Raw genomic sequence first — 24,769 nt, 5'->3', positions numbered from 1 at the left:
CACTCCAGCCTGGCAACAGAGCGAGACACTGTCTAAAAAAAAAAAAAAAAAAAAGAATCCATGCGAATGGCTGTAGGGGAACAGGAGGAGGGTTCAATTTGGGCAACTCAGTGAATGGTGATGCTGGTAGCAAAGACAGGGAGAAAGGCTTTACTCCACTTTCAGCTCCTCACATCCAACCTACCCTTTTCCACTCAGCCCAAGGACCTTTTTCTTTACAAACCTTCTTCCATGCTTATTTCCTTAGAGACCACTTCTTCCCAGAGTGACTATTCTGGGATTCAGCTGTGGGCAATTTGCTCTCTAAGCATGAGGTTATTATTTCACCTGTATTAGGTCTGTTCCCTGCATGGGATTGTAGGACTGTTCTTAGGCCCAGGTCACATGCTTCTGTGCTATTCACCCCAGCCACTATTTTAGTGTCGGGCATTTACGAAGTCCAACAGGCAGTGGGGACTTGTGCTGTGGTTGCAAATGAAATCTCAAATATAAAATACATACCAAGTGGAGCTGCTCTGGTTAGTGTAGGGGGAGAAGGCCCAGAATCCAGGACCCTCGGCCTTCTCCTGTTTTTAGCAGCAGCCCCCAAGAACCTCCACTGTACCTAAGACCTCATTTCCTCTTCTAGGACAGAACTGGAAAACTTCTGGTTACGTGGACTGATCATGGGTTTTGAAGTCAGATAGATCTGGGTTCAAATCCTTGCTCTGTCACTTACTTAGGTGTAATAGAGCAGACAAATGATGAAGACAAATGACAAGTGGCTCTAAGCCTCATTTTCCCCTCTGTAAAAAAGATAACATTTTCTTTGTAGGGTTATTGTCAGGATGAAGTAAAATAATGCATGTAACAATCTCTGGCACTTATGAAATGCTCACTAGATTTTAATTGTCATTGCTAACAGTAAGAAGACACTTGTTAACTAATTGAGTGTCTGATCCTTATTGAATTGGTGCATGTTCAGTCTAAATAAACTTCTTCATCCTCAGGTTAAGAAAAGCTAGGGTTGGGGTGAAGTCATGGTGAGCTTGGGATTATGAGAAGAATCAATCTTGTCTTATATTCCATCCACTCCATCAAACCAGAATCGCCTGCCTTTTCATGAAGGTCTATCAATATTTAATGTATGGGTGTCAGTTGCTGTAAACTGACCATACCCCAGCAACAACTTGAATTAATTATATGCAGGAGGAGAGAAAATAAAATGCCTTTTTCTCAGAGGCCCAAGTTTCACTGGCTACACGGAAGGCTGGAAACCACAGGGTGAACTTTCTGTAGATGGAGGACCCCGAGAAGAAAGTGAATCAGAAGAGTGATGGCAAACCCCGGAAAGTACGATTTAAAATCTCCTCCTCCTACAGCGGTCGAGTACTGAAGCAGGTCTTTGAGGATGGGCAGGAATTAGAGTTACCAAAGGAGGAATATCCTCACAGTTTTCTGCAAGAGTCTCTTGAACCAATGGATAGTGTTTATGGGTCTGGGAAAGCCCCCAGGCCCCAGCTGTACTCCCCTAAGCTGACTGCTCAGAGGATCAGTGTGTTTAGAGAGGGTAATGGCTACACCTTGGCAGGCGGCCAGCCTCTGTTCAACGATTACAAGGCGAATGACCATAAGGTTGGTATTGTGTATGGCACATAGGCTTTAAGGGTAGGGCTTCCTAAAATGTGTTTAGAGAAATGCCTAAATGGTTCAGATTTGTGTCTTGCTCACCCTCCGGTACCAACCAGAGCAATTGGTGCACCAAATGGGAAGCTGTTATTAGATGAATATTTCTGGGGTAAGAATAACATGCTTGTTGACTACTAATTGGAAAGTGCAATGAGCATATATAATATTCAAATTCCATCCAAGGTAATACATTGTAATTGGATCTTTGACTGAGTTTTCCTGGAACGCAAATTAAATAGAGGTGCAGTGGTTTTCAGGTTGTCAGACTGCGGCTTTAGACAATTATGCAGTCGTTTTGTTTCCTGAAAGAGCTGAGTATTTGAAAGTGCTCATTTTACTCCAGCCAATTATTCAGTTTGCAGTTTATCCATGTCTTGTTTTTTACCCCCATTGCCTTCCTCCTACTGCCTGCTTTGTCTCTTTATTTTTCCTTTCCGTTGCTCGTTAGCATAAGCTCTGGGTAGTTGGAGTCCTGGGAAGGGATGGTGAAACGCAAATCAGCCAGAGGACATGTTACGTGGGGAAGAAGTATGAGCTAATGGTTCAATTGAAACATGTGTTTAATCTATGAATTTCAATTACTTTCCAGTACCACGGATAATCAAAAGTCCATACATGATTTTCTTTTAAGGTAGAACCTGGAAAACATTCAGTGATATCCAAAAATTCATAGGAGATGTATATATGCTGTCAGTGGGACCATTAATGCCTTTTTAAAAAAGATAAAATACAATTATATAACGTATCCACGGTATTAATGAATAGCACACCAGGATGTGTTCTCATCTTTAAAATGTGAAAGCCAGATAATTACTCTTGAATTATTTTTATTGTTAGTTTCCTAAGGGAATAGATAATGCATCTATTGCAGACAAATGTATTACTGGCTTTACTGGCATTGGTAATTATAGGCATGTTCACAATTACCAAAGATAACAGTAGGCTTGTTTTTGATATTAAAGGGAGCTGAAATGAATGACCTCTTATCTTAATGGGGTGACTTATGCATTACAAAGTATCATCACATGCTATCTCTGTCTGTATCGATGGCATTGGGTCTTCACCATAACCTTGGGGAGAAAAGCCAAAGTATGGTCATTCCCATTTTGCAGATGAGAAAAATTGAGGTCCAAGTTGTTAAGGGATCCATCGGATACTACAGGATCATTGGGTACAGAGTCAGAATAAGAATCCAGATCTTCTGATTCTACAAATGTTTTTCTTTAGGGCATTTTCCTTTTTTTAGAGAACCATATTATTACATGATAATAATAGCTACCATTTGTTGAGTGCTTATTAGGTCCTAGGTACTTGGCTAGTCTTGTACTTACACTATTTCTTTTGAACTATGTCTTACTTGTAGATTTAGAATTCACAAAGTCACAGTTCATTCAAACCTTATACAAGGCCACAGTAGATACATTTTGGGTTGCTTGATCTTTATAAGTCATGTGCTAAATTTAGCATTGATGTAAATGTATAATTTTTTTTTTCTTTTTTAGAGACAGGGTCTCACTGTGTCACCCTGGTTGGAGTGCAGTGGTACAATCATAACTCACAGCAATCTCAAACTCCTGGGCTCAAGGGATCCTCCTGCCTCAGTCTCCCTGGTAGCTAGGACTATAGAATTTATAAATCTAGGTAAATGAGTCTCCATGGCAGCATGGCTCCGTTGGTTAAAACACAGTACTCTATGAGTTTTAGAGGCCATGTTGAAGGTCCAATTCCTGCTTGGCCTCGTTATCTCTGTTTTCTTTGTTTCCTGATCAAGTTCCCCATCCCAATCATAGCCAGCTTCTGAGCATGAGAGTGGCCAGGATGGATTCATGCAGCTCCACACCCTGGAACCGTTTGTCAATGTGGTATTTATGAAAAAGAAGAAAATGAGAGCTAATGTCATGACTTTTCAATAATGAATCCAAGTGTAAAACACCTCCTAGTAAAGAGTGGCTGTGAGACTACATTGGGTAGCAATTAAGTGCAATAATTCAAAGCAAGGGCTCTGAACTCAAACAGATATATGTACACCATTGTTCATAGCAGCATTATTCTCAATTGCCTAAAGGTGGAAAGAACCCAAATGTCTATAGATTGATGAATGGATAAACAAGATGTGGTTTGTACATACAACACAATATTATTCAGCCTTGAAAAGGAAGGACCTTTTGACACATGCACAACGTGGATGACCCTTGAAGACGTTATACTAAATGAAATAAGCCAGTCAAGAAAACACAAATACTGTATGATTGCACTTATTTGAGGTACCTAGGTAGTCAAAATCATAGAGACAGCAAGCAGAATGGTGGGTGGCAGGGGCTGGGGGCAGGGAAGAAGTCATTGTTTAATGGATACTGAGTTTCAATTTGGGAAGAAGAAAACGTTCTGGAGATGAATGGTGGTGATGGCTGCACAGTAATGTGAATGCACTTAATGCCACTGAATTATACACTTAGAAAGGGTTAAAATGGTAAATTCTATGTTATGTACAGATTACCATGATGATATATATATATATATACACATACATACAAGGGCTTTGATGCCAGTCAAACCTGAGCTTGATGTTTAGTCCTACCCATTTACTGCCTAAGGTTGAACAAGCTAGTTAACCCTGTTGACCTTTAGCATCATTGTGATATGAGGGTAATCAAAGGACTTGCTTAAGAGAGTTGTTGTGATGATTTTAAAAGATAATACGTAAGAAGCCCTTAGCATTGTGCCTGGCACATTTTATGCACTTAGCAAATGTTACCCACCATTGTAATAATGAGCAGGTTCTTATCAAAGAAATGTTGAGTCTTTTAAATTTTGTGTGATGGGTAGAGAAAAAAGTTATAAATAATCAAAATATTTTAAGCAATTAAAACTGAAGTTTATAAGGTTCAAAGAAAATGGAAGGGAAAAGGAAGGGAGGTAACATTTACTGAACATCTACTTCAAACATATTGCATAATTTCATTTTCACAAGATTTCTATGAGAGTTTTACAGATTGGAAAAACAGAAGTTCATAAGGGTTAACTAACTTGCAAATCTCACACAGTTGTCAAATAACATTTTAATACAATTTAAACTCAGGTCTGTCTATCCCCAAAGCCACTGAATTTCTAGTACCCAATAAGGCATTTCTGCATTTAAAAACAGAACAGTGGAAAGATTTAATAGTGCCTGATCAATAATCTCTAGGCATGTTGCCACAGACAAAAGAGTATTTACAAGTGCTCAATCACACAGGTTGCCATTCTGTGCTTTAGGAGGAAATGAAAAATTCTTGGCTCTGTTCTGGCCCTCTGTCATGTAGGAATGGGTGTTCCTCATTGACATTTGATGTAACCACATAATGTGAACTTTCATTACACTCAGAGAATTTCCTTAGACACAAGGAAGAATTTGCCTATCAGGGTAACTAAAACTTTTACACCTTAAAAGTGATTTGAGACCCTCTATCTTTGGGGTACATCAAAAAATAAACTTGCTATCTTGGGTGTCTCACTGAGCAGCTCAGAAACAGGGGTTTGGAGTAGGTGATCTCAGATTCTCTTAGCATATTGAGAGTTTTGTCTTGAAAAAAAGAAATCAGCTCTAGAAATGAAAAGCTTCCTAGTAACTGAACCTCATTGGCTATTACTAGAAGTAGAAATGGAACCTTCCAAAAGTAGCACCATCCTTATCTTCTGATATTCAGAAACTGATAGTCCAGAGTGTGAAATAAGAATCCAGCCTGCATAAAACAATAGGAAATGGAAGCTGCTACACGATCCCTTGAAGAAAGGGAGAGAAAATAGGACCAGATAGGAAGCTTGTGGCTTAATAAATAATTATTGCAAACTCCATGGGTGTTTCAAGAAAGAGAGCCTGAATATTGAAGTCTTGCTCAAGCCAGGTTATGGCTGAATATACAAGGGCCTTAAATATAAGACTGCTTAACTGTAGCATATAAATAGATTTGGTTTATACAGTCTTACAAGCAGGGCAGAATATTTCATGCTGAGGTATTTAGTTGTGTAGTATGATTGTGCATGCACTACAGAAGAATAATTTTAAATAACAACAATGGCAACAATACTCAAAATCTGCATAATATCTCCAGCTTTTGTGACCACTGTTTTACAGGTTTTTCATGGCACCTCCCACCCCCAGAAGTTGACACAGGAACATTGCTCAATCAGCAGAGAAGGCAATAGAGTGTTGGAGAAGGGTACTGAGACTTGGGTTCCTAAGTATGAACTCTTACATCGCTAGGTTTAGAGATGTTAGAGGCTCCCTGAGGGGAGGGTGGGGTAATTGGAGGGCACTCAAGAGTCTCAGGACAACACATGTTTACCACTCATTTCTGTATTTTAATTACTAGCTTGTCTGTGGTGACGCTGGATGTCAGTCCCTTTGCAAATGAGCAAACTAAAGTTGAGAGGTTACATGACTTTCCTGTATGTCACAATCACACTATACAACTAAATACCTCAGCATGAAATATTCTGCTCTGCTTACAGAACTGTATAAACCAAATCTGTTTAGATGCTGCAGTCAGGCAGTCTTTTATTTAAAGTAATTTCTAAACAGTTACCCTCCAGTCCTCTTTTCTGCACTGTGGTATTGTCCAGGTTTATTCCTGAGCAAACGATTAAGTAATACATGAAAAAATCCATGCAAGAGAACAAAAGCTATTAATAATGATGCTTTAGAAGTCTATTTATTGGCACAGATGATTTTCATATTATATAGCTAATGAAAAAATAGGTTGCAACAGAGTATATATTATGATCCTATTTTTTTGGGGGGGGGAAATACTTTTAAATAGTGTGATATAGGTGGTAAAAATATGGGCTTTAGGATGACAGATTGGGTTCCAATTCTAGTCACAGTGCCAAAGTAACTCTGTCACCTTGGTGAGGCACTTAACCCCACTGAGGCTCAGTCTCCTCACCTTTTAATGTGGAAACCATAGCATCTGCCTCATAGGGATGTTTGGGGAGAAACTGAGGCAATGTTGGTAAAATGCCTAGCATGATGCCTGAGACACAAATAGTGCCAATAAATGGTATCTACTAATATTATTATTTATGCTGATAAAAAACTGGAGAGATATTTATATAAAACAAAAAAGTATCCCTCTGTATCTATTAAACACTCATTATACCCAGTCCTGCATTGGCTGTTGGGGTATGCAGTACAAATAGAAGCTCTAGCCCCTGCCCTCCAGACTCTCATACTCTGAGTAGTTCAGCTTTGATTGGTCACCATCAACAGGAAGAAGGAAGCTGGCTTTCATGGCTTTTAAAGAGAGCAAACAGACCAGGAAATGAACTGTGACTTTGGGGTTTGATGGGATCAAAAATGCTGGGTGGTGGAAGTTCCTTCTCTGCTGTTTCCTGGTGTGTTGGACAGGTTCTGCAGCCCTCTACTTGGTGATTGGTGGTAAAGTTTCCATGCTCATTCTCCATTTCTCTAGCCCCTACCTATTATAGATTTTGGAAAGATAATCATCTACACTAATAACCTGAAAATCATTCGAACCCCAATGGACAAGAGAGACTTTGTGAGGAAAATTCTCCAGAAGGAAGAAGAGGCTGAGGAAGCGTCTCTGATGAACAAAGAAGAAAGCTATGGAGGCAGGGACCAGCAAGATAGACCTTTGGTGGAGGCAGAAAGCACATTCCCCCATAACCGGTGTACTCAGGTGCGTTGGGGAGCTTGACTGTCCTACTCGGAGTTGGCCCTACAACAATGGTCTCCAAGCTGGCTTGATTGTGCACTGCTTAAGTAAAACCTTTTGAATATGAACACTTAAGATACCTAAATTTGAAGATATGAGGAATTTTAACATTTGTTATATTTTAATGGTACATTGTTAGCAATAGCAGTTATAAGTCCATATTTCAGATACTCTAAATTTTTGATTTTTTGGCTGACTTCTTTTTAGATTTGATTAAATATTTATTGTTTTTGCTGTACAATGTGGTTTGTGAACAGCTGGTTCTAGAGGTGGAAAACAAATCAGCCCTATTTTCTTTCTTCTTTCTTTCTTTCCCTCCCTCCCTCCCTCCCTCTCTCTCTCTCTTTCTCTCTCTCTTTCTGTCTTTCTTTCTTTCTTTCTTTCGAAGGAGTTTCACTCTTTTTGCCCAGGCTGGATTGCAATGGCGTGATCTTGGCTTACTGCAACCTCTGTCTCCTGGATTCAAGTGATTCTCTTGCCTCAGCCTCCCGAGAAGCTGGGATTTCAGGCATCCACCACCATGACTGTCTAATTTTTCTTGTATTTTTAGTAGACACAGGGTTTCACCATGTTGGCCAGGCTGGTCTCGAACTCCTGTCTTCAAGTGATCCACCCGCCTCGGCCCCCCCAAAGTGCTGGGATTACAAGCGTGAGCCACCACACCTGGCCTGGCCCAATCTTTTCTTATAGGTTCACTTATTCTTCTGTTATTGGTGTTATCCTTGATCCATAGTCTCCTGGAAGACATCATGTAAAGTCATGATTCCATTTGGCAGATTAGTTTAGTTAAAACTAAGGAGTATCCTTTGTAAATCCACTAGACCAGGCACAAGTAAATTGCAATATGTTGCAATGTGCTGAAAGTGAACAAGTGAGCTGGATGCTACTGTCAGCAACATTTGAACGTCACTCTCACTCTAGGGTCCCTTGAGTACCACACTTGTCTAGTGACGGCCTAACCTAATATGGCTGTCAGTGTCCACAAGTTTATTAAAAGTTAACATAAAAATTCTTTTAAAAATGTGAATAAAGCTTAATATCTGCCTAATTTTAGATAAAAAGCAAATATGAATACTTCCAATGTTTTCCTCTCATACCCCTTAGAAGTGTGTACACACCACCCTGGAAACCATTGCTCAGACATGCTCACACTGGGGGAGGAGGGCTGATAGTCATTAATTCACAGTGTGAGGTTGGGGGTAGAGGAAGCAATTTTGATGAATTTAAGCCAAAAGATTAAAAGCTTGGGTAGCTGGATAAATGAATTTTCTCTCTCTTAGATTCCATCTCTTGGGACTTGATGTTTTCTGTGGGATTCACTTTAATCTCCTGGGATTGCTATAGAAAAATGGGCCAGGGGTTTTCTGGAACTTGAGTGATGTCTCCACTCTAGGAGAGTTCAGATGATGAGAACAAGAAGGTCATGACTGGGCTTTGAGTGATGGCCTTAGACAAGAGGCACCAAAGGCTCCTTCTTATCTCATTTCTCTCATATCATGAGTCTACCTACCTCTCCACAATTTCTCTAAAATCTACCTTTTTCTTTCTTCCTTTCTACCTCTCCTTCCCTTCCCCTAGAGCATAAGCAACTGGGACTCTAGCAAAAGGTTCTGAAAGCTCTGCTCACATCTACTCACGTACTTTCCAACCTGCCTCCACACTCAAAAATATATTTTTAAATGTAATCTGATTAGGTCATCCCCTTTGTCACTGTATCAGTCCGTTTTCACACTGCTATAAAGATAGTACTTGAGACTGAGTAATATATAAACGAAGGAGGTTTCATTGACTCACAGTTCCAGGTGGCTGGGAGGCCTCAGGAAACTTACAATCTTGGTGGAAGGTGAAGGGGAAGCAAGGCATGGCTTACATGGAAGTAGGGGAGAGAAAGAGAGAGAGAGTGCTTGAGAAAGTGCCATGCTTTAAAACCACCAGCTCTGGTGAGAACTCACTTATCACGAGAACAGCATGAGAGAAACAGCCCCCATGATCCAATCACCTTCTACCAGGTTCCCCCCTTGACACATGGAGATTACAATTCAAGATGAGATTTGGGTAGGGACACAGAGCCAAACCATATCAGTCACCCCCTGTAAGCTTTCAGTGTCTTTTCATTGCTTGGGATAAAACCCCAAACTCCTTACTTGTCCTAGAAAGCTCTGTGTAGCCTGGCCTCTGTTGGCCCCTCCAGCATCATCTCTTACACATCTCTTCTCATGCTCTTGGCCCCAGCCACACTGCCCATCTCCCCATCTCCATCCCTCATGTATTATTTTCTGTTTCCTACCAGAGGCCAATCCCCTCTGCCTTGAATGTCCCCAGACTCCCTACCACCGTGCCTTCAGCTTCTGAGATCTCAGAAGAGGCATCACTTCCTCAGAGGGATCTTCCCTGGCTTCCATGAGGAAAAACTCCTATAGGATTGACCTGTCAGTGCACCTTACACCCCTCTTTACAGTTGCAATCTTACTTTAATTTGTGTGATTATTTGGTTGTTGATTGCTCTTACCAATTAGGTCTCCATGAGGGCAGGCCTGGCCATGTTTATGCTGGGTGCAACATTGTAGTTCCAGTATCAGAAAAATGCAGCCTGGCATATAACAGGTAATCAGTGAATATTAGTTAAATGTTTGTGGAAAGAATACTGGAATTTGAGACCAAAGTGCCAGCTGGTAAGAAGTCTTTGGCCATTACCTTCTCTCATCTTCTATGCAGAACTATTAAGAACCTGTCCTGGGCCGGGTGTGGTAGTTCAGGCCTGTAATCCCAGGCAGAGGAGGGAGGATCCCTTGAGCCCAGGAGTTCAAGACTAGCCTGGGCAACATAACGAGACCTGTCTTTACAAAAAAAATTTTTTAAAAAGAACCTAACCTGGCAGCAGGGAGATGACTGAACATGTTGATCCAAAGTGCTACCTTCCCACTATAAAATTTTTAAATTCTATTATCTATCATACTATATTGTAAGTTGTAGAAGCATGTATTTTCAGAAGAGGACCAGAAATGAGAAAAGGCAGGTCATACTTCAGGCCTGATTAAAAAAGCAAGAGTAAGGCTGATATGACAATTACCTTTAAGCTCAATTTGGAGAGAACTGTGTTTTTTAGCTGTAATGCTATAAACTAGGACAGAGGTGTGCAGCAGAAGTTTGCTGTGAAAGGTTATACTTCACTTGTCTGTCCTTTAAACTGTTTTAAATTGCTATTTGTTTGCCCAATCCCTCATGCAGTAAATGCTCAGACAAGTTTTATTTCAAAAGAGAAGGTCAAAGAACATCAAGGAGCCCCTTCTGGTCAAGAGCCTCTTTGTTCTGTTAGATGGAATGGGGCAGCAGTGAGAATCTGATGAAAGAGTAGAGCAAGGCTGAAAGCTGGGTCAGACTTGAGCCTCTGTATTAACTATCAAAGAAGAGGAGAGGAATAATTGAATTGAGTCACAGCAAAAGGTGGAAGGGGAAAAATTTGGCTTTGTGCTCAGTGAATTTGAGGCCATAAATCATCTGGGCTACTTTATGCTTTATGTGATCTCACTTTGAGATAACAGCAATAATCATCTCATCATAATCAAAATCATAATAGCTGCCATTTATTGAGGACTCACAATAGCTAGGCACCATGACCAATGCTCCATGACCAATACTTTTTCAAGAACCCTGTGAGGTAGATATTATTAATAGTCACATTCTGCAGCTAGGGAAACTGAGGCTCAGAGAGGTTAAGTAACTTGCCAGAGGTCATTAGAGCCAGTAGTCAAATCTAGGTCCATCTATTGAACAGTCTCATGACCATAACCACCCTGTTTTGCAGTCTCAATTGGCGTTGGTTACCATCTTCAGGGCTACACAAGCCTTGGAGTCTTCAGCAAAAGATCAAGCCCCTCTTCTCAGTCATGGAGCTAGTAAGAGGTGGATTGGTGGGTCTGCTAGGTTCTAGAATCTAAGCAATGCTGTGCAACTATATTCTATATCCTACTAAATATTTTCTGAGAATAACATAAAAGAAAGGAAGAAAGAGGCTTATAGTATATAAGTCTTGTATAGAGTGGTGCTGATTAAATACTTGCTGAATTAACTGACTGATTAAAAAGAGCATGTTGAGGGTAAGTGGTCAGAGAGTGGTAACCCAGAATAAGAATGGAAACTCCAGTGAAACTTCTAATAATGTAATGCACCCTAGAACTATATGACATTAGGTATAATTTGATGGAAGACTTGTTCTTATTCTCTACAGCAGGCTTACTAGGTCATTTCATTAATCTTTCAATATCTGATCTGGCATTTTATGCAAATGAATTTTTGGATCACATGTATAGCATTATGGTAGGATTTTACTGTAATTTCCCTTGCAGTATGGACTTATATTATTAAAATCTCACTGGTATGAAGTACAAAACATAAAACCTAATGGATTTGGCAGGAAATGAATCATGGCAATTTGTTTTAAGAATATTTTTGCAAATACATATTATTTTGAATATTTTAAGAGAAGAAAACAAATTCTCCACTGTTAATATACTAAAATATGGTAGCAATCAATAAAATATTAACAAAAGGGTACATAGACATGATTTGCTTTTTTGTCAATTGGGTAATTACTTTCATTCCTTAAATCTAGAATAAATAAAATTCAGTACCTTCTTAGGCAATTTGCAGCATGATGGAGCTATTTTCAAAACTTATGCCTCCCTTTTCAGGGATTATTTTTATTCTTACATTATAAATGAAAGCTGAATGAGTTGGGTAGAGCTACCCAGTGGACTCCTGCTGTCTTGTTGGTCTCTAGAATTTAAGAACAGGAAGGGTTCTCCAGATATCATTGTTCATTTATTTATTCATTTGGCACAAGTAGTGTGCCAGGCACTGCACTAGGTGTTTGGGAAGTGATGGTGAAATGGTACAAGTCCAGAGAGCTCCCTGTCTAATCAATAGGAACTTTCATTGGAGTATGGGATACCTGTCATGCCAGGGGCAGTACAGGTGGCCATGGGGGTGGGGGAAGGTCCAGAGTGGTGAGTGGGCAAGGCTTCCTGGAGAAAGAGCTGCTAAGCTGACTTCCGGGGACAAGTAGGAGTTGGCCGCACTGGGAGTGGGGAAAGGTCCCTGGAGACCAAGTACAGAGAGGCCCATGAACAAGATCCTGGTGAAAGAAGTGACAAAAAATTTAAATCAGCTAAGGAGACTGGGTTTTATCCTGAGGTTTTATCTGGAGGGCAAGTGTTCATTAAAAAGTTTCCTGAGTGCTTTCTATGTGGCAGTGATACTGCAGGCAACTTAATGAGCATCAGTGCGGAGAACATACTACAAGACCAGAGGCATGGGTCCACACTCAGTTCATGCCATAGTCAGTGGGCAATTGGGCTAGGATTGTAGTTACAGGATGAAGAAAGCAGGATGGATTTGAGATTTTCAGAAGCTGAAATGGCCAGGACTTGGTACTGGATTCGCCAGGTTTTGATCTAGTGTCTCCCTTTATTTCTGGGAAGGTTCATAGTCTATAAGGAGTACCAAGATCACCAATTTCCTATGGCTTTAAGGGGGACAGCAAGACAATAGCCAAGAAACATTTTCAGGAGAGTGGGAGTCAATAACTGGAGATTTGTTAGCAAGGCTTAGAAGTGAACTAACTGTTATGGTGAACCTATGATCTGACAGATAATATTGCATTACATATATTCTGTCTTTAATGTTCCAGCTACTCAGAAGGGTAAGCATTATTATTCACATTCTATAAATAAAGAAACAGATTGGGAGAGGCTAAGGGAACTATTCAAGTTGCACGGCTGATGGCAGACATAGCCTCAGTCCTAGTCTATTAACTCCAAAGTACAGAGCTCTTAATCACTGGGCCTTAGCTCTCAAAGAGAATAAAGATATAAGTACTGCTAGCATTCAGAGCTAAGCTTTGAAGGATTGTAACATTTATTGATTCATTCATTTCTCCACTCAGTCTCTCAGTCACACAGAACAGTCTTTCTTGGGCACTTACTATGGACAACTACAATGAGGGGCTGTGTACATAGGCATTAGGAGCATGCATTCTGGTGCTCAAATCCCTGGGATGAGAACCCACCTCTTCCTCTTTCAAGCTGTGTGTGTGACCATTGGCAAACAACTTCTCAGTATCTCATTTTCCCATCTGCAACACAAGGATAATAATACTTACACTATCTCACTGGGGTTTTGTGAAGATTAGATGGATGATATATAGGAAGCTCTTAGAACAGCACCTGGCACCCATCGGGCATGTTACAAGGGTTCACTCGCAGTATTTGGCAATAAGGAAAATAAAGTCCTTGCCCTTTATGGAGCTTACAGAAAAAACAGGTGAGAGATAGTGACAAGGGCAATGAAGATCATGAAGTCTCAGAATGCAAAGTGTGGTGGCAGGGGATGCCGTCTTAGACATGTCCACCAGGGGAATCCTCTCTGATAAAATTGCTGTGACTGTTCTGGGTCCCAGCCGATTCTCTCACTGACATCCATGGGAAGCATTTTCCTCTATTCTGTCCCAGTCTTTGCTGTAGTCTAGTACTGCTTTGATCTGCATGTGAACAACAGACTTGAACTGCTGCTTTAACTAAACCCTAACCTGTTTCTTGCAGGAAGGGGATATTCCCGAGGACAGCTGTTTTCACTGCCGAGGGTCGGGCAGTGCCACCTGCTCTCTGTGCCACGGCAGCAAGTTCTCGATGCTGGCCAACAGATTTAAGGAGTCCTATCGGGCCCTGAGGTGCCCTGCCTGCAATGAGAATGGCCTACAGCCTTGCCAGATTTGTAATCAATAGTCCGTGGCTTTTGCATGTCCACTGTTATCTTACCCTCCCTGAAGTTCTTTCTAATAAACCGCCCCCTTCTCCCCCTGCCTCTCCCAACAAGGAGGCCGCAGTGGCTGCAGTCACTCCCACTGCTGGCAAAACTCAATTATCTGGTGACATTTTGTGAGGCTGGTAACATCTCTGTGTGGGTCTAAGTGGCAGGGGCATTTTCAAACTAGAGTCTGCTTTGAAACTGGTTCTAAAATTACCCTTCCAGGATGGTGTGAGTGTATCTCACTTGACTTAGCTCAGTTTTCTCCTTGCTTCAGTGAACAAATACATGTACACTTCAGGCATCAGGTTGGGAGTTATTTTGCAAAATTATGTGGTGAGAAAGGAATAAAAAAGGGAGGTTTCTGATAAACTGAATTCTTGTTGCTTATAATGCATCTCAAATGATTATTGGTCAAATTGAGTTTCTGATTAAGCAGAAGAGGAAAGAGACAGCCAATGCCGAACGCACTAACAGGCCACAGCAAGCAAAATGGGATGTTCATTCTGGAGACAGGCAAGCCAAAAGCCTTCCCTTTCAAACTCCTGAACCTCTTCCATGCGGTGTGCTTGGATAATATTTATGCAGACAGTGAGCAATACTATTTCTTAAGTCAACAGGAGATAAGACATTTTGCGTGCCTCTAACTACTGAGGTTATAAGCCAAGTCAAAGCTATTTATGATAAATTTGGTGCTCAAATATGTGTGTATGATGTAACTTTTCCAGCCCCTGAATTACTACCAAATAAATAAATCCACTTTAAGTCTAGAACCTAGCCATGATCTCTTCATAAAGGACTGCAGATATTTTATAGATTACCTACTGGAAATCTCTAAAAGAAAAAAATTAACCAAGGCTGATTTTAGCAGTAATGTTTCTACTATCCATGAATATGCATAGTAAGGATGATTCTTTCCTCTTGAGGTTGGTTATAAAATTAGAACACACTTTTGTTAATGAACTTTTATAGCTCTAACACCCACTCCCCAAGCCCTTAAGAATCACACTGCAAAATTTATCTCTTGAGACCTGCTGCGTTCTGTGATAATAATTTTGATTTCATAACTTAATAATTTCTCAAGATTTGTTTGTTATTCTCTAATATTCAGCATTTAATNGTGGCTTTTGCATGTCCACTGTTATCTTACCCTCCCTGAAGTTCTTTCTAATAAACCGCCCCCTTCTCCCCCTGCCTCTCCCAACAAGGAGGCCGCAGTGGCTGCAGTCACTCCCACTGCTGGCAAAACTCAATTATCTGGTGACATTTTGTGAGGCTGGTAACATCTCTGTGTGGGTCTAAGTGGCAGGGGCATTTTCAAACTAGAGTCTGCTTTGAAACTGGTTCTAAAATTACCCTTCCAGGATGGTGTGAGTGTATCTCACTTGACTTAGCTCAGTTTTCTCCTTGCTTCAGTGAACAAATACATGTACACTTCAGGCATCAGGTTGGGAGTTATTTTGCAAAATTATGTGGTGAGAAAGGAATAAAAAAGGGAGGTTTCTGATAAACTGAATTCTTGTTGCTTATAATGCATCTCAAATGATTATTGGTCAAATTGAGTTTCTGATTAAGCAGAAGAGGAAAGAGACAGCCAATGCCGAACGCACTAACAGGCCACAGCAAGCAAAATGGGATGTTCATTCTGGAGACAGGCAAGCCAAAAAGCCTTCCCTTTCAAACTCCTGAACCTCTTCCATGCGGTGTGCTTGGATAATATTTATGCAGACAGTGAGCAATACTATTTCTTAAGTCAACAGGAGATAAGACATTTTTGCGTGCCTCTAACTACTGAGGTTATAAGCCAAGTCAAAGCTATTTATGATAAATTTGGTGCTCAAATATGTGTGTATGATGTAACTTTTTCCAGCCCCTGAATTACTACCAAATAAATAAATCCACTTTAAGTCTAGAACCTAGCCATGATCTCTTCATAAAGGACTGCAGATATTTTATAGATTACCTACTGGAAATCTCTAAAAGAAAAAAATTAACCAAGGCTGATTTTTAGCAGTAATGTTTCTACTATCCATGAATATGCATAGTAAGGATGATTCTTTCCTCTTGAGGTTGGTTATAAAATTAGAACACACTTTTGTTAATGAACTTTTATAGCTCTAACACCCACTCCCCAAGCCCTTAAGAATCACACTGCAAAATTTATCTCTTGAGACCTGCTGCGTTCTGTGATAATAATTTTGATTTCATAACTTAATAATTTCTCAAGATTTGTTTGTTATTCTCTAATATTCAGCATTTAATATAATTTAACAATGGAATGCTTTTCAGGCAATATAAATACTTCTAATAAAAAAGATTAAAATATTTTTGAAGCCATGATAGTTTTGCCTGTCCTTTCATACTCAGGAGTTACCATATTGCTCACCAGTTTTCTTTGCTCCTGTCCTTAACCATTATACCTCCTGCTTCGGTTTATGTTTTCTCACAGCTGTTGGCTCTTCTGCCTTTTCAGAAGGAGGGATGTCGAGAGTGTATTCCGCTTTAAAAAAAATTTTTTTATGGGAGACAGAGTCTGCTCAGTTGCTCAGGCTGGAGTGCAGTGGCACGATCTCCGTTCATTGCAACCTCTGCCTCCCGGGTTCAAGCGATATTCCTGCTTCCGCCTCCTGAGTAGCTGGGATCACAGGCACACACCACCACTCCCAGCTAAATTTTGTATTTTTAGTAGAGACGGGGTTTCATCATGTTGGCCAGGCTGGTCTCCAACTCCCGACCTCAGGTGATCCACCCACCTTGGCCTCCCAAAGTGCTGGAATTACAGGCGTGAACCACCACGCCTGGCCCTATTCTGCTTTTTGACAAGAACATTCCATCACAAATATTGTTTGAGCTCTGCTGCATACAGGACAGTATTCCAAAGTGCTTGATGTATCGTGTTACCCAGAGAGGCATCATCCCTTTGGTATCTCATGGAACTTAGTTTTAGAGGAGGAGATAGATACATAAATGGATAACTGAAATGCACTGTGACAAGTGCTGGGATAGGATCATTACAGGGAGCATTTGGAGCATGCAGAAGCGGCATCTAATTTAAGCCTTAGTGGGGTTATGGAGGTTGCCCAGAGGAAAAGGTGTGAGCAACCCCAGCTTCTGTAAAGAGCCTTTAATGTTTTTCATCACATAATAAATAACCTACTAATGATCACATTTATTGTGTTCATTTCACAAGTATTCATTTATTATTGTGGTAGGAACGTTTAACATGAGAACTACCCTCGCAATGAATTTTTAAGTTTACAGTATGTTATTGTTGACTATCCACAAATATTTATGGAGCACCGAGGATGAATCAGTAGACAAACTAAATGCTCCTGCAAGCTTACATTTCGGTGAAGGAATGTAGACAACTAAATATATAGATTTATGGGAATAATATATATGTTTATGCAATAAATATAGCCTATAGAACAAAATATATATATTTATATATAATTAGCTATATATATAACACATAAATTACATATACACACACACACATATGTAACATATAGTGTTAAAAAGGATAAAAGGCCGGGCGCAGTGACTCACACCTGTAATCCCAGCACTTTGGGAGGCCGAGGCAGGCGGATCGCCTAAGGTCGGGAGATGGAGACCAGCCTGACCAGCATGGTGAAACCCCGTCTCCACTAAAAATACAAAAATTAGCCGGGCATGGTGGCAGGCACCTGTAATCCCAGCTACTCAGGAAGCTGAGCCAGGAGAATCGCTTGAATCCAGGAGGCGGAGGTTGCAGTGAGCCAAGATGGCGCCATTGCGCTCCAGCCTGTGCAATAATGGAGCGATACTCTGTCTCAAAAAAAAAAAAAAAAAAAAGGATAAGAGGGATTTATCCCTTTTGTGAGTAAAAAAAGAAAACATAAGGAGGATGGAGGACTAGAAGAGGTTGCAATTTTTGGTCGAGGCGTGGTGGCTCATGCCTGTAATCCCAGCACTTTGGGAGCTGAGGCGGGGTGGATCACCTGAGGTCAGGAGTTCGAGACTAGCCTGACCAACATGGTGAAACCTCCGTCTCTACTAAATACAAAAAATTAGCCAGACGTGGTGGCACATGCCTGTAATACCAGCTACTTGGGAGGCTGAGGCAGGAAAATCGCTTGAACCCGGGAGGCGGAGGTTGCAGTGAGCCAAGATTGTGCCATTGCACTCCAGCCTAGGTAACAAAAGCAAAACTCCGTGTAAAAAAAAAAAAAAAGGTTGCAATTTTTAAATTAGCTTGCAGGGAGGCTCCTTGAAAAGGTGCCATTTATCAGGCTGAGATTGATGTCTAGGACTACAAACGAAAAATAAAAATAAAAAATAAGAAAAGGTGTCATTTAAAGAAAGGCCTAAAAGAGTTGAGGGAGCGAGCTGGGAAGGTGTCTGCAGTAAGACTATCCCAGGCAGAGGAAACAGCAAATGCTAGACTCGGGAAGAAGAGCGCCCGCACCTTTGAAGAGCGGGGAAGGAGCCCGCGCGGCTGGTCTGGGTGAGCATGAGGACAGCAGCGGGGATGACGTCCGAAGGGAAGGTTCTTGTGTGTCACGGCAGCGGCGCCTCCCTCAGAAGCCACGATGAGAACTCGGGTTTTACTCTGAGTGAGGGCCTGCTGTGGATAGAGCCTGTTTTCTGTTACCGCCCTCCTCACTCCCTTTCAAACCCCCGCCCCCTTGCTGCTGGGGCAGGAGAACTGCAAACTACACTTCCCAGGCCCCTTTGCCCGCCGGCTTCCTGTTAGGTGCGCCAGGACGCTGGGAGAGGAGAGGAAGAGCCTTCCTTTTTTTGAAACAGGGTCCCGGCAGCCTTCCCGTAGGGCGGCTGTAGGACAGCAGCAGCTGGGAATGCTGGCCGGCTACTTGCTTCCACCGGTAGCTGCTTTAGTGACTCTGGTTGTGGGCTCGCTGTAACACCATTTTCCCTTTTGTTCCTCCTTCCTAGGGGCTGGTAGTTGGCTACCTGCAGTCACTAATCTTTGCAACCAGTTCCCTGTATTTCCTCTGTTGGAAATATCTGGAATGGTTTCTGTTTTCTTGATTGGACATTGACTGGAGCAGAGGAGGGTCATGGTCTGATGATTTATGTTTTAACAGGCCACTCGGGCTGCTGTCTTGAGAGGAGACACCACTGGCAAGGGCAGAAATGGGAGGCCAGCTAGGAGACTATTGCAATAATCTTGGTGGCAGCTAATGGTGCCAGTGTGGTATCAGTGGACGTGATAAAAAGTGGTCAGACTATGGATATATTGTGAAGATAGAACCACAAGCTCTACCGTCCTTTGAACTCAGGAATATTGCTGTGACTCCTTGTATGCAAAACATACATACCTGAGTTCTTTGCCTATTACTGGAGACAAGTTTGCACTAAAATATCCACTTCCTGATTTGTGAACTATAAATATTTGCCAGTGGGTTGGGCAGGGTTAGGGGTAAGTTTAAACAAGGTTAGCCAACTGGTACTCCACTAAGACTACAAGAATCCCTTCAGAGCTAGAAGCAAACACGAAGGTTAAAAAAATATCGTCATGATGCTGTGATTAAAATAATACTATACCCTTAGCTAAAAAGAAATTTGATAAATACATGTCTTAAAAATGTAACATTTATCCATTCATTTATTCATTGAATAATTTTTTGTTAGATTTCTACTATGTTCTGGGCATTTGTACTAGGTCCTCATAAGACAAAGATGAAAAAGGATTTAGTATTTATCGTTAATGAAATTACAGTCTTGGGCCTCTAGTTCGCATAGTAACTGAATTTGGCCCCACAGTTTGGGGAGGACACTATTGCTACCCTTTGCTGCTTACTCCAGTAACTTTCATTCGTCTGCTTGAGGTCAAGTTAGATTGGCCTGGTTTGGGGGTTGTGTTTGTTACAGAATGCATGTATGCATTTATTTAAATTATCAAGCACCTATTAGCCTTAAGTGCAAGTAAGGCATTGCTCTAAGCAGTTCACACTTAATTGGCTCCTAAATCGTCTTAAAGTTAATTAATTCAGTTTATTGACCATCTCTTAGTCTCACTCATACTGTTCCTTTCCATGCTGTGCTCAGCCAGAGTAAATACACAGGTCCTTTCTGTGATCCTCGCAAAGATCTTGCCTTACTAGGCCTTTGTGGGTGTAACTGTACTGAAACTGGGGATCTACCTAGGGGACTGATACTGCATCATAGTAATGAGAGGACTTCACAAGACTTCTGTGGACTGTGCCAGCCACTTAGCATCCTTCTTCTGGTTCCTCCTTCCCTCCCTGCCTTCCCATCCCAGCTGACCCTTATTTTCTTACTCTGTTGCCAGAATGACTCATCTTTATGGCTCCTATTTCCAACTGTGGCTCCGCCTCAAGGCTTATCTACTGTTCACACACAAAGATCTGCAGAGACCAGGAAGCTTCTTTTTCACAGACCCCACCCTCCTTGAAGGACACTTGTGGTTTGAAATGGCAATATATTCCCCTCCCTACCTGTCTAAGGGGCTCTGTGCAGCGGGAAGGGCAGAGTCCATAGGCCTTAAACCTTTGCTCCTACAGCAACTCTACTTTTTCTTCCTTGTTTTCATTTTGGTTTCCAGGTAAGATCCCTGCTGAAGACAGCATAGTACATTTAAAAATTTTTGAAAACAGAGTTAACTATTTACTTTGTGACCCATACTTTACTTTTCCAAATTAAACTGGCCAAAGACATCATTTAAACTTCAGTTCATAGGTAAGATGATGTTTTCCTATTTAACTCTTCTACAAATATAAATTGCTCTGGTAATATATTCATTTAGATGAGTGCTGGCAACATTTATTAAAAAAATTCTGTGGTTCACTAGAGCTTAATCGGAGTGAATTTTATGCTAAAGGTAAATTTGAAAGAAATGTTCACAGTTGTTTTTTAATCACCTGTCCTCATTAGTTGCATCTCCTCGTTTTCTAATTAAACACAGTAATTATAGAGAGTCACATTCATGCAATTATGTGAGAGAGAAATGGAGTTATGTCGGTGTCAAAATTATGGCATATAATTACTGCCTGTGTTAAAGAACACATAAAACCAAGAGAAGAAAAGACCTAGAAACATAATACAGTAGAACTTCCTTATTGCTCGAGAGTTGGGGAAAGGAGGGAGGAAAGGGACAGTTAAGTCAGATCTTGACAAAACTAACATCTATGTTTATCTCCTTTTACACTATGAGTTTCCTCTGTGGATAGTCCCCTTAGCATCTCTTTTATCCAGCTCCCAGACACATTTGCCTCCATCAGTGATTATTTCCTAGAAGATTAGGACCATTAATTCACACTAAGGAGTAGATGACTAATAGATAATTGACCATGCCTGCTTTCTTAGGTTCAAAGTGTTATAATTTTTGAAGTCCTCCTATGTGTCAGGCCATGTGTAAGTCATAAGCAGTCACACAGATGAAAGAGACATAGTATCTTCTCTCAAGGACGTCATGGTCTCACATTGAATTAGAGAATTAAAGAAACATTTGTAAAATAAAATAATACATGCCATATGAGGGGAAGAGAATAAAGATTGGTTAACTCTCCTTTCATTGTTGGTCTCCCTCATTCAACTTTGAGCTTCTTGAGGGCAGGAACTTTGGCCATGCATCATTGTATCCCCAGCATCTACACTGTGCTTGGTGCATAGAAGGTGTTCTATAAATATGTGGTGGTTTGGTGTTTGCAGAGACATGACATTTGATTGCACATACAGAGCCCTCAGTGTATTGTTGTATTATGGGCCAATGCCTTGTGAAAATTTCACCAGTGGACAGTTTCTAAAATGCCTCCCAGTGATCCCCACCTCCTGGTATTCCTGGCCTGTGTAATCCCTTTCCCTTGAGTGTGGACTGGACCAAGTGACTTACTTCTAACAATAGGATATGGCAAAAGTGATGCAATGTCACTTCAAAGATGAGATTGTCAAAGACTATGACTCTTTCTCTGGCTTTTCCTTTGCTTACCTGTTGAGGCCAACTGCCATGTTGCAAGGTGCCTTATGGAGAGGTCCATGTGGCAGGGAGCAGAAGGTGGCTTCCAGCCAACTGCCAGCAAGGAACTGAGGCCCTCAGTCAGCAGCCTGCTGGGAATGGAATCCTGCCAACAGCCACATGAGTGAGCTTGGAAGAGGGTCTTTCCCCAGTTGAGCTTGAGATGACTGCAACCACAGTTGACAACTTAATTGCAGCCCATCAGAGACCTAGAGTCAGAACCACTCTGCTAAGCCGTGCCCAGATCTCTGACCTGTGGGATGCAAAATGATGAGATAATAAATGCTGTTTTGAGCCAATACATTTTGGGATGATTTGTTACATAAGAATAGATAACCAGTACAAGGTAAGACCATCTTCTGTCTAGGTCTTTGTTGATGGAGCCTTATATATCTGAAGGTTTTTCTCATGGAGAAGAATACTAGCAACCATTTGTTCTTTGTTTAATGCTCAATTTATTAAGCTCATAAATCGAACACCAAAAACTAATAACCAATTTTTCTTGGGGCCTGTAAACACTGATCACAAATTTATTAAGAAAACCACCGTAAACAATTTAAACAAACTGCAGTTAGATATTTGGAATGGCTAACGCTTTCAAACACTTCCAAACCATAATTCACAAACAGATAGAAACAAAGACTACAGAACATATTGCTGTGGTTTCACATAAATTTACTTTAAGGCATCAATATCATGGGTTTGATGCTTTTCTTATTTCTGTGCTTGTTTTTCTATGCTTGTTTTGATATACCCTCAGGATTTCAGTGTTGTTATTTTTATTTCTTTCTGGGGTCACACAATTTTTAGAAGGCCCAAAGAAAAGATTATCTTATCAGAACAGCCTAGATTGCAGGACTTGGTTTATTGACTGATTAATTCTTGGTTAGATTTGTTGCTTCTCCCAAGGTGATTCTAACCTAAACTACCTTTTTATAGTAAGCTTTTCTATAGTTCAATGATATCTGTTATGTCAGCAAGACTATTTCAGGCCTTATCTTACGCCTAGGGTTTAATTTTGCAACCTACTATCTACCCCGAAATTGTTTTTGTAATTATCACTTGGCTGTTCTTATATAACTGATTCTCCTGTCATAATCAAATATCGATTTGGTCTCTTAGCATTAAAAACAGACAACTTCCTTATTAGCACTGAGATTTAATCTCCTAGGAGTTGAGGATTGAGTCTGAGTAGTTAGCCTTCCTCTGTAGATTGTCTGGTAATTCATTACATTGGCAAACACTGCAAAACCGTCTTTCTGGTGGGTTATTGTAGGTATTCACTCAAACTGAATAGTCTTTTTGGCTTGCAGTTCCCAACATTTATTCTCCTTAAATAGACACAGAGAGACAGATGACTATGTGTCATAAACACATAAAGTTAATGGAAGAAATATCAAGCCCTCTTCATTGTTAAAATCAGTAAGAAAATAAGTGTGCTCTATTATATTCGCTGTTTTCTATTACAATGACCTTTTGCACAGACTTCATGTTAACACATTTCTGTTTTGAGTTATTTTGAATGCATGGCCTTTGATAAGACTCACCTTTTTCCTATAATTCATGATGATGATGGTGGTGATAATGATGATGGTAGTGGGAAGAGTGATTTTGATACTCACATTGTAACTTAATCTTAAAAGCCATATCATTGTTTTAAAAAAATTGGAGAGACTAAACTATAGTGTTTAGGAGTGCACATTCAGGTGATAATACTATAAAAACGACAATGATGTCATTACTATTAGAGTGACGATATGCAGAAAGAAATGGGGATGTGGTTGGCATGAGGCTCATGGAAGGGGCTTATGGGGTGGGCAGCAAAGTTCTGTATTTTTGACCTGGGCCTACATTTTACTTTTTTGGGGGCATATGTGCTTTCTTTTTATAAGGCAAATTTTATTTTTAAAAATTGTTACCCTATAGTTAGTGGGGTGCCCTGTATGCTGGCTCCCTTATTCTTTAACCACTGTCCCTGATGTTCTTGAAAACATTCTTGCTTTTTGGCAACAATAGAAGATTGAAGAAATGTTCTGATTTATTTCCATCTTAAATAATGAAATTAGCTATTCTCCAAGGAATTCTTTTTCCTTTTAGAAGGAAATAATTGTAAAGTTCAGGAGCTGGGATCTGGGAGTTGCACATGAGAATGTGTGGTGAGCCAGAATGCTATTGATGTGGCTGTTAGGCCACTCAGAGTTGAAAAAATACTTCTTAAGCTTATTATTTCACACTGATATTTCCAATTTAACTTACTATGTTGCTATTCCATACTTTTTTATACTTTATAAGGTTTCATCAGCTACAAATCTTCCTCCTGAATTGACAATCTTTTCGGTATGATGAAACTCCTGGATGGAGCTAAGACATGCCTTCTATCAATTCTCCTCTTTGGTATAGTAATTCATAAACTTCTGTCATTCACATAATTCATATTTTTTGCCATATTTGTCAAGTTTCTAATTTTGTACCACCTGTATTGTTGTTTTCTTAATATTTTATTTAATCAATTAAATTGAACCTCTTAAAATTCTTAGCTTCCTATTAAGCAAGAATCTCTGTGAAATTGTAGGGTTTAATTAACTGGCATATATTGTTCCAGTTC

General features: G+C 40.5%; 1 protein-coding gene across 1 annotated transcript; it reads left to right on the top strand.

The window, feature by feature from the left end:
* Positions 1 to 1,278: 1,278 nt before the first annotated feature.
* Positions 1,279 to 14,641, top strand: GRXCR2 (glutaredoxin and cysteine rich domain containing 2). The gene is made up of 3 exons (XM_017872158.1): positions 1,279 to 1,614; positions 7,119 to 7,346; positions 13,982 to 14,641. Exons 1-3 carry the CDS (start codon positions 1,279 to 1,281, stop codon positions 14,162 to 14,164), a joined length of 747 nt encoding a protein of 248 aa, XP_017727647.1. The 3' UTR covers positions 14,165 to 14,641.
* The last annotated feature ends 10,128 nt before the right edge of the window (positions 14,642 to 24,769 follow it).

Source organism: Rhinopithecus bieti, unplaced genomic scaffold (genome assembly GCF_001698545.2).
Source record: "Rhinopithecus bieti isolate Rb0 unplaced genomic scaffold, ASM169854v2 scaffold_757, whole genome shotgun sequence".
Taxonomy (NCBI): Eukaryota; Metazoa; Chordata; class Mammalia; order Primates; family Cercopithecidae; genus Rhinopithecus; species Rhinopithecus bieti.
This window is presented reverse-complemented; position numbering and strand designations above follow the sequence as displayed.

Excerpts from the sequence above, each read along its gene's own strand:
- GRXCR2 (XM_017872158.1), top strand. The coding sequence starts at position 1,279 with ATGGAGGACCCCGAGAAGAAAGTGAATCAGAAGAGTGATGGCAAACCC. Across the intron at positions 1,615-7,118 it reads ACAAGGCGAATGACCATAAG|CCCCTACCTATTATAGATTT; the intron begins GTTGGTATTGTG and ends CCATTTCTCTAG. Across the intron at positions 7,347-13,981 it reads CCCATAACCGGTGTACTCAG|GAAGGGGATATTCCCGAGGA; the intron begins GTGCGTTGGGGA and ends TGTTTCTTGCAG.